This window comes from Choloepus didactylus, chromosome 2 (genome assembly GCF_015220235.1).
Source record: "Choloepus didactylus isolate mChoDid1 chromosome 2, mChoDid1.pri, whole genome shotgun sequence".
Taxonomy (NCBI): domain Eukaryota; kingdom Metazoa; phylum Chordata; class Mammalia; order Pilosa; family Megalonychidae; genus Choloepus; species Choloepus didactylus.
The window spans coordinates 52,671,994-52,687,079 of NC_051308.1; the positions used below are offsets into that span (position 1 = coordinate 52,671,994).

Below are 15,086 nucleotides of genomic sequence, written 5' to 3' on the forward strand. Positions count from 1 at the left end.
TTTCTGCCAAGGATGTCATAGGTGGGAATTTAGAGGAGTTACTGAAAGCCTGCAGGATGTGTGTCTATACGCAGGACCTCAAGAGAGGGCTGTACGTGCGAGTGGTTCTGTGCATGGCACAGTTTCATACACATCCACACACACTCACACCTGAAAATATCCCTGCAGGCTCAGGCAACCGGTAGTAAAACCACAAAGGCTTTCTTTGAAACCGGTACTATATTCCAACTGAATCAATAAGATGCTTCCGGGGCCCTGAAGTCCACTGGGGCCAAATTCATACTGAATTAATAACTTCCTTCTGGGGGCCTGCGGTCCCTTTTCTGGCACTTACCTACATTGCCACATCGAATTCTTCATTGAAAAGCATTAACATCAGTGGATGGGGTCAAAACAGCCTTGCTAAGAGTTTTGAAAAATCATTAGTCCACAAAATTCTATTTTCCCTAAAGCATTTTAGTACTCAGTGTAGGTTTTCCAGCCTCTGTCTTCTGATCTTGGCACCTGTGCCTCTTTCTTGTACTCTTTCTCTCTGATTGCAGAGTGCCACTGCCTATCTGCAGCCCTCCTACCTCATCTCCTACCCATGCAGATAGGGTTGTGTACAAGAAGCAAGCCCAGGAGGACTAGCCAGGGAGAGAACTGTAGGATGTCAGAGGGGCTTTCAGGATCTTCTAGCCCACCCCCCTCCCTTGACAAAGGAGAAAACAGAAAGCCCAGGGTGATCCAGAAACTTGCCTCAGGGCACACAGCTAGTGAGTGGCTAATGCAGATGTTCCGGTTTGCTAAAGCTGCCATTATACAAAATACCAGAAATGGATTGGCTTTTATAAAGGGGGTTTACTTGGTTACAAATTTAGAGTTCTAAGGCCATAGAAGTGTCCAAACTAAGGCATCAACAAGAGGATACCTTCACTGAAGAACAACAGCCAATGGCATCCGAAACATCTGTCAGCTGGGAAGGCATGTGGCTGGTGGTTCTGCTATTCCTTTGCTCACAGGTTGCATTTCAAAATGGGCTTTCTCCAAAATGTCTCTTGGTCTCTCTTAGCTTCTTCAGCTCCTGTTCATCTAAGCATTGGGTTCCTCTCTTAGCTTCTCCAGAGCAAACTCTGGGCTAGCATCTCTTAGCTTAGCATCTCCAAACATCCTTCTATTTGCATCTCCAAGCATCTCTAAGTGTCGCAAGCATCTCCTGGGGAGTTTTTGTCCTGCTCTCTGTGTGAGCTCCCTTTAAAGGACTCCAGTAAATTAATCAAGACCTACCCTGAATGCACAGGGTCAAATCTCCATGGGAACATTCAATCTTGAAGTCACACCCTGATCCGAAACGTTAATAAGTCTGCGCCCACAAGATTGCATTAAAGAATATGGCTTTTGGGGGGACATAGTATTTTATCCAAACTGGCACAGAAGACTAGAATTCATGCCTGAGCAGTTAGTTGCTCAGTTAAACACACCTTCCACTGCATCACACTGCCCTCTAGGCAGAAGCCTAGAGGCATAAATCTTTCTGACTTAGGTCTGCCACCTGATGCATTGTAGGTCAAACCACATTTCCTTTAAGCTCAGGCTTCCTTTTTCAACTTCGTTAGCTTACCAGAATGTCTCGGCCAACGAAGCTCCATGCTCCTGATGAAGGTCAGGGAAGCTGTGGTTAGCTTGAGCGTTATTGACAGTTCTCTGCACCAGGCACCACGCTGTGTCCTTCACATGCAAAGGAGGTGGGGCCAGAAGGACAGGCGCACAGCCATTAACAGAGGACTTTATCCTCTTGGTGGCCCAACCCAGAGAGGGACACTTTATTCAGCCCTATCGATTTTATGCCAAAAAAATCAGTACTGGCTCTAGATAGAGAAGCATTTTCAAATTGTTCTCAATTTGTAAACTAATTGATAGATTAGTCAGTGTCACATCTGCCTTCCCATCACTGTTATGAGCATGATGCTCTCCAGGGAGTTAATTAATTCCAAGGCATGGCCTTCTGCCTTCTCTGGACATGCTGGGAGCTTCCTCTTAGGAAGGGTCTCAGCTCCAGGGTGAGCATGGAGAATGGAAAGGGCAGGAAAAGTACCTCTATGCTGAGCATGGAGACAGTCCCTCCTTCTGTCCTTAGGTTGAGCCTCAATCCCTCCCTTTAGGCAAAACCTAAGCTGTGAACGTTTCTCTGCTTCCTTCCAAAGAACCCTTCAGTGCTGTCCCTCAACCCCATCCGAGGGCCGGAGTCAGGGGGCACCATGGTGACCGTCATGGGCCATTACCTCGGGGCTGGGAGCAACGTGGCCGTGTACCTGGGCAACCAGACCTGCGAGTTCTACGGGTGAGATGGACTCGAAGTCCCCCAAGGAGAGCATCCGTCGGGGCATGGGCACCTGTGTGCCTGCCCCACCACCTCCATGTTTTTTGTCACATCCTGGGCCCTAACACCCTTCCAGTCACTGATGGAAATATATACCACTCACCAACTTATGTCCTGTGTGTCGGAGGGGCTGGTACTTCTAAAAATAATTAGATGGGAGGGCCATGGCGCACCAGATGACAAAGCCTCACTGGAGCTCTCCAGACACCACCAGGATCAAGCATTCATCGAGCTTCACCACGGGGAGTTGAGAAGCAGGGATTCTGCAGGTTCCCAGCCCTTAGTTAGCACCTAGACTCATCCTCAGGGCAACTCTCATGCATAAAAAATCACTAGCAAGCACCTACTGTTTCTCAGACACTGCTCAGCCCCAGAGGAAGTCAAGAATCCTGAGAGAATTCTGAAAGAATCCATGGATGAGGAGCCAGTCTTCCCAGGAGTATCTACCTGATAATCTCCTCCTTGGACCTAAACTCCAAAAGGGCAGGGATTTTGTACCCACCCTTATCCATAGTAGGTGCTCAATAAATATTTGTTGGCTGCCTGACCATTCTCAAAGCACTGGTAAAATGTTCACATTCTAGAAAATTCCAAAGAACAGCTGTCCCCGTCCTTTCCCACGGAGCCCTACGTTCTCTAACCCCTTCTCCAGTTCTCTCCCTCCCTAGTCCAACCAGAGCTGGGTCTCAGGTAAAAGGAAAGCACTGATAGACAGTGATAAGGATGTGTTCCAGAGCACAGGAGGGTAGAAGAACGCTCCCTGGGCCATGGCCTCAGGCCAGGAAAGCTTCTTTTCAAGCCAGAGGGCCCCCGATTACTCACGCCTTTCTTCCAACTCTCCTGCTGTCTCCCTGGCAGGCGGTCCATGAACGAGATCGTGTGTGTCTCACCCCCGTCGTCCAATGGACTGGGCCCGGTCCCCGTTTCCGTGAGTGTAGACCGAGCCCGGGTGGATAACAACCTGCAGTTCGAGTACATAGATGACCCCCGGGTCCAGCGCATTGAGCCCGAGTGGAGCATTGCCAGGTGAGGCGGCAGGAGGGAAGTGTACACACACTGCTCTGTGGCGCGAGCCTCCAGCCCAAGTGTGGCTCATGAGAGGGATCCTGACCAGGTAGCAGTGTGAGAGGGCTCTTACCTAACCCAGCTTCTGCTTGTTCCCAGCGGCCACACACCCCTGACCATCACAGGCTTCAACTTAGATGTCATTCAGGAGCCAAGGATCCGAGTCAAGTTCAATGGCAAAGAATCTGTCAATGTGAGTGAGTAACCACTGGTTCATCCCAGCCCCCAGTAGACACAACTACCTGTCTGTGTTTTGCAACGTGATGAGTTCCATGTCAGGCACTGCAAGGTCTAGAAACTAGAAAAGACAGCTGGCTCCAGAGTCTGAGCCTAGAACACCCGAGCTTTACAATGTTTTAAATAATTACAGTATAATCATTTCTTCTCGGAAGGTGATATCGTGAGTGTCTAAAAGTACGGGGCTTCTGAGCTTATGGTAAAGCATGAAAGGTCTCTGTTCAGTTTGAGATCTGATGAGAAGCAGTGTGGGAAGGTCAAAGACATCTTGGCTCCAGATTCAGCCATTTATGGATTTGAAGTAGGACTCTCCCATCTAGTAGCCGTACAACCCTGCTCAGGTCATTTAACTTTCTCAATACATGGTGCTAAACATGTGCCTCGCAGTTTCATAACCTATCCATGGCGGGCACCAGGTTGGCACTCTATAAACATTACTCACTGCGTGTAGATAAGTCCACCCCAGTTGCTGAGACAATCAAATTGAACATTTTACTTTACTCCTCTACGCAGGATCATGTAAACTTTTTCTCACTGTGAAATTTTGTGATTTTAAAGAAGTTCTTCTATATCATAAGAGCGAAATTCTGATACGTTGTCCTAAATTGTTCAGTTTGTTCTACTGGCTCTATCTCACTCCTTTCAGCCATTATTTTCAGAAATATGATGTTCATAATTACAGTCCAGAAGATGCTATTATGGCCATTATTTTTCATATGAATTACTATTATTACTGCTTTGACCTTCAGGGGATTAACTAAGCTGAGATGGAGATGGGGAAGATGGTATGCTGTCTATTCTCTTACTCCAACACATTTCAGTGTGCTCAAGGCTTCCTTAGGAAACACAAAATTGACAGAGTGCTAGAACATCAGATCTGGTTCCTCAATGAACAACTGAGGACACTAAGGCCAGAAAGGATAAATGACTTACCCCTAATCATAAAAGTGGCTGGTGGCAGAGCCAGGCTAGTCCCCAAGCATCCAGAACCTTTAGAACCAGGTCACATGAGATGCTGGCGACTTGACGTCACCCGCATACCTGAGACCCAGGGGCACCTGCACCCCACTGTCAGCACCCACCATGGCCTCAACTGTGAGCCCGTGTCCCTTATCCCAAGTCTAGAGCTTGATTAGTGGGTGAAGGAGCCTGTGCTCCTGCTTCCAGACTGAGGTTAAAAGCTCCTGGTGGCTCACTGGACACCTCCATTCTGTGCAACCCCAGGCCTAAGTGGAGGGGAGAAGGGAGAGATCTGGGAATAGAAGCCCATGGCGAGGAAGGATAAAAAACTCCAAACATAAATTATAGAAACGGGATTGTGTAGAGCATATGACTGACAAGGTTGATCTCCAGGGCTGCAGCATTTGCCCTGGGGAAGCCATCTGCAAAGAAGGCTGAGCTGGGAAGGCAGTCCCACAAGCATGTCCATCCGAGAAGGCTCAGATCCTGGGTGCTCACTCCCCTCACCGAGATGCATTTGCAGAACTGGGCAGAATCTGCCCTTCAGTTCCCCTATCCCCTTCCACCTTAATCTCAGTGTTTCAAGGAATTAAAAAGTGGCTCCTCCCAATCGAGAGTTGGGGACCCTCGGCTTCAATATTGACCAGCCTGGGGTCTGAAGGCTGGACTCTGGAGGAAAAGCAGGAGGTTGTGAAAGTTTTCCATCAAGCTCCAGAATGAGCACCTCATAAGCTCTGCCGTCCTCTCCAGGGAGTGGAGGGAAAGAAGCACATGCCCCCTGCAGCCCTGCTTCAGCCCCATTTGACCCTCAGCCCACCTGGGGCTACTCCCTTAACCCTGGGTTTCAGAGCAGCCCTGGTGGGTAGTGAGGAGGGCCAAACCAAAGGCCACAAAACTCAGAGGAATGTTTGGCAAACAAAGTGCCGATGCAGCACAGGGCAGGAAGCAAACAGAGTCTGCTTGTTTTGGAGTGATTTGCTTATTCACAGAAGAGCCCAGTCCAGAGAAACTGGAACAGAGCAGGGAGGGAGATGTTGGGGGCAGAGAAGTGAAGAGGAGCACCGAGGCTGGGTGTCTTCTCTGCAGAGCCCAGGGCTTGGGACTCCCCGGCTCACTCTACCCATTTGACTGTGGCTACCCATGCCTCAGTGTCCCTGGCCTGAACACAAAAGGGACCTTAGGTTCATAAGGGGCCCTGAGCTGTGAGATGATAAGGACTGGAGTGAGTGCTGACCCCTAATACAGCATGAGGTCTGCAGTGAGCCTTTTTGATTGAACTCTTAAACTCCCTTTGGAAAGAGAGGGTAAAATCTTGGAATTGGAGCCCTGACACAATCTCTAAGGCAGTCTCAGCTTTTTGGCAATCTCACCTGTTTTTGTTTTGTTCTGTTCTGAGCATGAAGACTTGTGTGTGTGTGTGTGTGTGTGTGTGTGTTGGCCACATGTGTAGGACAGCAAGGACAGCATGTACTTGAGCAGTCTGAGTTCTCACAGCTGCCCTTGGCTGTTGCTGGGATGCCATGGTTCTCAAAGCTGAAACCAAGTCATACCAAGTGGGAGCCCAGAGGAGAGGGGATCTGTGTTTCTTCCCAAGCTGGACATGGGTTCCATCGCAGTTTCTTCAATCCAGCCCCTGCCTTGGTCAGCCTCAGAACAAAACCAAAGAGGAGAGGATGACAACTCATGCTAAGCAGGGGCAGGCCTAGCTAGGATTTTAGTTGAGAAACCAGAGTCCAACAAGAAAGAATGGACAACGTGAACTCAGTGTCAATACCCAGGTTATATCCCTGTGCAAAGTTAGCAAGCATTGGTTAGAAGAGGAGGGAGAAGTCCTGGGTTAAACCTTTAAAGTGTTGCTGGATTTTATTTTATTAATTTATTCAGTATACCTTTACTGAATACCTCCTATGTGCTGGGCAATGTGCCCATCTCACACCACTTCCTGCTCCCCACTACACACAGACACAGACACACACGGACACACACGCTTACACACTCCCTATACTGCCTCCGGCCTATTTTTCCCTCAAACATTCCCTGTTCCCTCATCCCCAGGCCTTGGAACTACTATTCCCTCTGCCTGGAACTTGCTTCCATACCCCTCACTCTCTCTGTCTAGCTGTCATTCTTAAAATTAAATTTCATTCCATGTCTGTCAAGGGAAAACTTCCGTGAGGTCCCTTCCCCCACCCCTGCCAGGGCATTCACACACACCTAGACTCTCGCACCATGCATGGCCCCACCAGTGCACCTCTCACAGTTATGCATGCATGTCACAGTCCTTGTGCCCCACCTGTGCCCCGGGTTCTCTGCTGGAGCCACCTTGTGACTGTTTGTTTAGTTTCATGTCTCCCCTATAGATCGAGGCTAGGATGCCAGGACTGCAGGAGAGCCCCAACCCCAAGCATGGTGACTGTCAAAAAGGACATGCTCAAACGGTGTTGGTGAATGCCTGAACAGATGAATGGATGGGTGAGACTAGTGTGCAGGTGCACACACACACACACACAGACACAGATTCCCAGCCCTCACCTCAAGGGGCTCACTGCGTAATGAAGGAAACAAGCCACTCGATGATGACAGGCAGAAGCAAGCACAGGGTATGAGAGGAGACAGTGTGACGTCTGCCTCTGCTTGGCATTGACTGCTTGTGCTCTGGCCCTTGTAGGTGTGTAAAGTTGTGAACACAACCACCCTGACCTGCCTGGCGCCCTCTCTGACCACGGACTATCGGCCTGGCCTGGACACTGTGGAACGGCCGGACGAGTTTGGATTCGTCTTTAACAACGTCCAGTCCTTGTTGATTTACAACGACACCAAGTTCATCTACTATCCCAACCCAACCTTTGAGCTGCTCAGCCCCACTGGAGTCTTGGATCAAAAGCCAGGATCCCCCATCATTCTGAAGGTAGGGAAGGGCACCGTGGGGAGGGTCTGCCCCGGGCTGTTTGGGTGGAAAGCACCCTCCTCTCCCCCTGCCTTTCTTCCTGGTTCTCATTCCTACTGATGTGGACTCACAGAACTGTCAGAAGGACGTTGTTTATAGATATTGACCCATCGAGCTATATATCTTGCCCTTGGGATTCTCAGGAAATACTTTAGAATATTTCTGGTTGTTCTTGTGAGCTTTGGGAACCACAAGTTCTGCAGTGAGTTAGGAGTAACCATTTCCTTTTACTGACCACTTCTGTAGCCACAGTAACTGCTCACATATTTCAAGAGTCACAGTTCCTGGCACTCTCCGTCCCAGTGTTATGTTATTCAACCACTTTTATTTATATCCCATGTACCCTCCCCACGCTTTCCCTTGTTCAGTGTTTTGTCTCACTTCCCCTCTCTTTCCCGCCCTCTTCCTCCCTTCTTTTTCTCTCTCTCTTTAAATTGTGGCTGTTAGAAGTACCCTCCAAAAAACATGCTTATGGAGTTATTGGTTTTTGCATTGCTGTCCTTCCCCTGTCTCCTTAATCTTTTTTTAAATAGGCAATTAACTTCTGCATGCATGTGTCAACTATTCCTATTAAGATTACTGTTATCTACAGGGCAAAAACCTCTGCCCTCCTGCCTCTGGAGGTGCCAAACTCAACTACACGGTGCTGATTGGAGAGACCCCCTGCGCTGTCACTGTGTCCGAGACACAGCTCCTCTGTGAGCCTCCCAACCTCACAGGGCAGCACAAGGTCATGGTGAGTGAACCCCTTTCCTTTTGTTACTTCCTCCTCTCCTCACTGGGCACGTGTGATCTGTCATAAAGAAAGGCTCTGTCCTCCAGGGCAGACTATTCCTTTTCCCTGCCTCGTCACCTGACTCACAGCCTCTGTATCTTCTCTTCTCCATGCCCTTCATTAAAAGGAGTAGAAGTTGAGAACACAAGGCAAGGCCGGCAGATAATGAGCAGGAAGTTGTTTTGCATCCAAGGGCTCACTGTGTGATTGTGGTCTGTAATGTCTTTCCTGAAGCTGGAAGGATTTTCTGGCTGGCCAGGGGTCTACACCCACGTGCATCCGTGTGTGTCTGTGTGTGTACAATGCACAGGTCCACGTGGGCGGGATGGTGTTCTCTCCTGGCTCGGTGAGCGTGATCTCAGACAGCTTGCTGACCCTGCCAGCCATCATCAGCATTGCAGCGGGTGGCAGCCTCCTCCTCATCATCGTCATCATCGTCCTCATTGCCTACAAACGGAAGTCTCGAGAAAACGACCTCACTCTCAAGCGGCTCCAAATGCAGATGGACAACCTGGAGTCCCGCGTGGCCCTGGAGTGTAAGGAAGGTAAGTGGAGTCATTCTCTCTTTTCCTGGACACTTCTTTCTTCATCAGCCTCCCCACAAGCTACTCTCACCTTTATTTTCATCCCTCCCACCCCACATTACCACTCTCCACTTTGATGGCTGTTTTCCCAGAAACTTCTTTTTCCCTGAGGGCAGAGAAGTCCTATTAAGAATGCTCACCATGCAAGGAAGGACCCAGGTCTGAGCACATTCTACTGTTCTCACCTCTGTCCTGACTCAGCACATAATCTGGCCAACTTCCCGTCCCTCTCAGGGCCTCAGTCTCTCACAGTGAGAACCTCTGAGGCCCTGTTATTGCAGACTCTTCACCCCCCACATAAGAGTGTCCAGCTCCTGGTATGTGCACAGTCACTTTGTAGCAGGTGGATACAGCAATCTCAGAGATGGGAGAGCCCTTCACCTCTCTTTCCCACAGCACCACCTACCCCCGGGTTTGTTTTCCACTACTGCTGGAGGCTGAGCTGCTCTGAAGGCCACCACCAGCTGGCGTCCTTGGCTGTGGGTGTGTGTGGGAGCAGAGATTGTCTTTTCTCCCATCTCCCATGCAACCACGACCACCAGGTGATGGGTGTACCTGGCATCCTCTTGGGCTGAGGACCCAGAGGGTTCTCTGGGTAAACATCTCACATGGGAATCAAAATATTTCTCCTTTTGCTGCAAACATCAAGATCGTCAATAAGCCCTCTTTTGGATAAGGGAAGAGCTGAGCTGGGGTAAAGTGGGGCAAAGGCTCCTCCTGGCACTGGAGCTGGCGAGGAGGTTGAGAGGGCACCAGGAAGTTAGTGCTGCCACCAAGATGAAACCACTGCTGTCCTTTGCTGCGAAACTCCCCTGTGGGCCAAGGGTCTGATGGCCAGGATTTCCCACGGTTTTGCATGTTGGTTTATTCTCTTCTTGGAAAGGGGGAGCAAAGCTGCCTGTTCTAGTTTTGCTTTATCCCCTCAGCCTCTGTAGCTCACCTGTTCTGTACCTGCAGGATTTTTTTTTTTTTTATATATACAAATTTTATTTTTTTTCAGATTTTTAGAATTTTAAACATTTTAAAACAGTAAAATTTGCTCTTTTGTGCATTTGACAAAGGCAGAGTTGGATATATGTCACCACAATCAAGTTACAGAACAGCTCCATCACCCCAAAATATTCCCTTATGTTGCCCCTTCATAGTCAACCCCTTGATCAACCCTTATCCCCTGGAAAACACTGACCTACTTTCCATTCCTATAGTTTTGCCTTTGTCATATAAATAGCAATTTATATGCAAGAATATCATACAAATGAAATCATATATTACGTAACCTTTTGGGTCTGGCTTTTATCCCTTAGCAAAATGCATTTGAGATTCATCCATGTTGCTTCACCTATCAATAATTCATTTCTTTTTTTTTTATAGCTAGTTTTTTTTTAATTAAATTCAGTTTTATTGAGATTTATTCACATACCATGCAATCACCCATGGTGTACAATCACCTATCCACAGTACCATCATATAGTTGTACATTCATCACCCCAATCTATTTTTGAACATTTTCCTTACATGAGAAAGAATCAGAATAAGAATAAAAAACAGAAGTAAAAAAGAACACCCAAATCACCCCTCATTTAGTTATTGTTCCCATTTTCTACTCATCCATCCATACACTGGATAAAGGGAGTGTGATCCACAAGGTTTTCACAATCACACTGTCATCCCCTTGTAAGCTACATTGTTATACAATCGTCTTCAAGAGTCCAGACCACTGGGTTGCAGTTTGATAGTTTCAGGTATTTACTTCTACCTATTCCAATACACTAAAACCTAAAAAGGGTTGTCTATATAGTGCATAAGAATGCCCACCTCAGTGACCTCTCGACTCCATTTGCAATCTCTCAGCCACTGAAACTTTATTTTGTTTCATTTCACTTCCCTCTTTTGGTCAAGAAGATGTTCTCAATCCGACGATGCCAGGTCCAGATTCATCCCTGGGAGTCATATCCTACCTGCAGGATTTTTACTGAATGATTCCAGTCATGGTGTTTTTCCTTTTTCTTTGTTTTAACTACACTGGTAATACATAGAAAATTCAAAATTATAGATGAGGAAAAAGAAGAAAGTAATATAAAAACCACCCAAGAAAGGCAGCCTAGAGATATCTAGAGACACACCTTGTACCCCTAACTGCCTCTCCACCCCACGGCCCTCCCCTCTTCCTTCGCCAACCTCTTTGCCCACCTTTCACCCCCGCCTGAGCCTCCCTGTCTCCTCTGCACTCCCACAGCTTTTGCCGAGCTCCAGACAGACATCAACGAGCTGACCAGCGACTTGGACCGCTCGGGCATCCCCTATCTGGACTATCGGACCTACGCCATGCGAGTGCTGTTCCCCGGCATAGAGGACCACCCCGTCCTGCGGGAGCTGGAGGTGACGCCCGCCCGCCTCACCCAAATGCCAAGCAGGGATGCGGGGCCCAGGCTTCCTGGGAGATCCACCTGGTGCTCAGCGGCCCGGTGTCAGTTCAGGAGGGAGGGGGGCAAATCATTCACAGCAGCATCTCAGAAACAGGATATCTCTGATCAGGGCTGATTGGGAAAGATACAGCCAAGGGGGGCACCCAGGCTCCATGGGCTGATTCCAGTGTGAGGCTCAGTGTGTGTTGTTCTTTAATTAACAACTGAATTAATTAACTAAGATCCTGCCTCATTCTAAAATGGATTTGAGGTGGCTTAGAGAAAGACATATGTGGTGAGGTTTGCTTGTTCATTTCTTTTACTACAAATAAAAAATGAGGGCAGAGGAGAATAACAGGAGACTGGTGAACTGAGCCACCCTCCCAACCCAGCGGAGGTCAGAGCAGACTGTAGACCTCCGAGCTCAGCCCGATGCCTGGCCATTCCGACATCATCATGGATGGGGGACGGGATGGGGGTGGCTATAGGCATCGTGGAGAGGGCCCTATAGCTGGTATGCTCCCCAGTGAGGCCAGGCGCCTGTCCCCTGAGGGTGTTGACCCCCTCGTACCCCACTCCAGGTGCAGGGCAATGGGCAGCAGCACGTGGAGAAGGCCCTGAAGCTCTTTGCCCAGCTCATCAACAACAAGGTGTTCCTGCTGACCTTCATCCGCACCCTGGAGCTGCAGCGGAGCTTCTCCATGCGCGACCGGGGCAACGTGGCCTCGCTTATCATGACCGGCCTGCAGGGCCGCCTGGAGTACGCCACCGACGTCCTCAAGCAGCTGCTCTCTGACCTCATCGATAAGAACCTGGAGAACAAGAACCACCCCAAGCTGCTTCTCCGCAGGTCTGACCAGCAAGGGGGTGGACGGGGAAATGGGTCACTGCACAGGGACACAGGAAGGAGTCCAGCATCTGGGCTTCAATTAGGGCAGACCCCAAAAGCAGCAGGAGAGGGTTCCTCTTGCCCAGAAATGGCATCTGTGCAAAAAGGCCTGTGTCTCGGAGGCTCCTCCAGAGCAGAATCTGATCTTCCCTTGGCCCAGGGAGACTGTGCAGTATCTGAAGCCAGCTGATTGTGGTGGAGAAGCACAGGTCCTGGCTCAGATCTCAGCTTGGGGCCCAACTCTGCTATCTGCTGGCTCTGTGATCTTGGACCAGTCTCATGACCTCTCTGATATTTAGTTTTCTCATCCACAAAATGCGAATAATAACAGCCATCTTGCAGTCTCCTTCCCTGTGCCTCTAGAGCCATACTGTCCTATACGGACACCATTAGCCACATGTGGCTATTAAAGAAGGAAATCAGATTAAAAACTCCATCGCACTAGCCACATGTCCAGTGCTCAATAGCTGCTGTGGCTAGTGGCCGCTGTATAGGACAGCAAGATATAGAACATGTCTGCCATTGCAGAAAGTTCTATTGCACAGCGCTGGGCCAGGGACTTGGCACTGCCTGTCCCTTCTGCACACAGCTTCCTGGATCCGAATCATCAGCACCAACCACACACACTCACACACACACACACAACCTCCCCTGAGCACATTCTCTCTGAGCACATTCTCTCTGGAGGCTTTGGAGCTCCTCTAGGCAGCAGGGTTTGGGACAACCCACCTCCACTTCTCACCCCTCCCCTTTAACCTGCTGCTAGGAAGGGCCCACGTGGGGTGAAGAGGGAGGAAGGATGGCTTTGCTGTATGGAGTACTGAGCCCCCATCCTGCCAATCTGAGCATTAGAAACTCTCATTAAGAACTGTTGTATTTAAATTAGAGCTAATCTCAGGCACAATGCAGGGAGAGGGAGCTGGGAGGGGCCTGGGGAGAAAGCTACAATTTCTTCTGCCATTGTCATTCTCTCCCAGGCTGGATTGTGGAGCAGCCCTGGCAAATGCCTGGGATTTACTGCAACCAGAGGGTATAATTTGCACCACGTGCAGGGAGTTAAAATACCCCTCGGCATCCCCATCACCAAGGGTCTGTCACCCGCTGCTTTGTTCCTTCCCAAATTCCCAGATCCGCAGCCCCACAATGCGGATGGGGGATGGGAGGGAGGGGCGGCGCTGGCAGAAGCAGATCCCTTGTCAGCTAAACACTTGCACACTGCTCCTTACCTGAGCAGCTGGGATCCACGACTCCACAGGAGAGTGATAATAATAGCTAATACTTACATAGTGCTACAAGGCACCAGGTGCTATTCTTAGCACTTTACATAAATTAAATCATTTGGTTCTTACAACCCTGTGGGGAAGATATTATTGTTGCCCCTGTTTAGAGACAGGGGAACAGACTCCAGAGAGATTAAATGACTTGCCCAACATCACACAGCCAGTAAGTGGCAGAGCCGAGATTTGAACCGAGGCAGTCTGATTCTGAGTAGCCCAAGGGGGCAGGATAGAAGGCCCCCATCTCCCTAATTCTATCTGGGGAGCAAGTACAAGGTACCTTTCAGAAATGGAAAGCCTAGTACTCAGGCATGCAAGGAATCCCGGAGGGCAGGGAAACCTCTTCTTATCACCCTGAGGCCAGAAGGTAGTAAGGAGAATTGGTCCTTTATAGCTATAGCACCGCCCCCTGGGGGTGGGGGTAGTCAGGGCCATTATCTCCAGACCCTCAGACATAGCCAAAGCAGTTCATGGTACCAGAGACCACCAGGAGCAAAAGGCCCCGGCCCCACATCACACCTCCCCTTACTGGTAGAGCTGGGCTAGGACCCAGCTGTCCTGCCTCCCAGGCCCATGTTTTTTCATGACCTGTTGTTCCTTGGGCTATGGCTCACATAAGCCCAGGCCCCACCACCGAGATCCCTCCATAAAGAACTGCCCTCCTCCCTTCCCCAGGACAGAGTCCGTGGCTGAGAAGATGCTAACCAATTGGTTTGCCTTCCTACTGCACAAGTTCCTGAAGGTGAGAATGGGAGTGAGGTGGGAGCCCTAAGATGAAAGCAAGATGGGGGGTGGCTCCTCTGAGCCTGGCCATCAGGGCTGCCTGGGGACCCCAACCCTCAGAAACAAGATCCCACCTCTCCTGGGGGCTCAAAGCAGAGCGGGCCTAGGCAGGCTCTCTCCGCACTGCCCTGGGCTCCACGAGGCGGTCAAGCCAGGAGGGGGAGGGCCGGCAAGCCTGGGCAGCCCCGTGCCCTCCATCACCCTCTCCCGCCTGCGCCTGCAGGAGTGTGCCGGGGAGCCGCTGTTCATGCTGTACTGCGCCATCAAGCAGCAGATGGAGAAGGGCCCCATCGACGCCATCACGGGTGAGGCCCGCTACTCCCTCAGCGAGGACAAGCTCATCCGGCAGCAGATTGAGTACAAGACCCTGGTGAGGAGCCCAGAAGCTCCGGGGACGCCCTTGCGTCTCCGAGCTCCACCACCTGACCACAGAGGCAGTCTGAGGGGATAAATAAAGAGACTGGGGGACCACTCTGGGCGCAAGTTCAAAGCCCTAAGGTTGCACAGCAGATTTGGGGGTGTCAGAACAGGAAAACCCCTCCCCATCACATGGGGTGGGCTCAAAGAGCTGTCTATACTTCAGTTTACCCTAGGTAATATTACGGGAAAGCCCTTGAAACACCGGGAGCCATCTTTAAACCCCTAGGGTACCTCATTCCAGCGTTATGGGCCTCTGCTAAGCCAAGCCATCTGGGAGCCAGGGACCATAGTTCTGTTTCCTGAGAAAGAAGGGGTGGACACAATGACTCAGTTCTCACATAGTGGATGGCGATGAGAGAAACTGGGGCAAAGACCAGCGCGGCAC

At 50.0% G+C, this 15,086-nt stretch overlaps 1 protein-coding gene across 1 annotated transcript in view; it reads left to right on the forward strand.

Moving 5' to 3' along the window:
• The window catches only part of PLXNA2 (plexin A2), a 211,909-nt gene that overhangs the window by 184,238 nt on the left and 12,585 nt on the right, over positions 1–15,086 (forward strand). The window contains exons 15-24 of the mRNA XM_037824810.1: positions 2,184–2,320; positions 3,218–3,385; positions 3,524–3,617; positions 7,290–7,529; positions 8,161–8,304; positions 8,654–8,888; positions 11,164–11,306; positions 11,914–12,182; positions 14,174–14,240; positions 14,505–14,651. Coding sequence (XP_037680738.1) covers positions 2,184–2,320; positions 3,218–3,385; positions 3,524–3,617; positions 7,290–7,529; positions 8,161–8,304; positions 8,654–8,888; positions 11,164–11,306; positions 11,914–12,182; positions 14,174–14,240; positions 14,505–14,651 — 1,644 coding nt within the window. The remainder of the gene's footprint in view (positions 1–2,183; positions 2,321–3,217; positions 3,386–3,523; positions 3,618–7,289; positions 7,530–8,160; positions 8,305–8,653; positions 8,889–11,163; positions 11,307–11,913; positions 12,183–14,173; positions 14,241–14,504; positions 14,652–15,086) is intronic.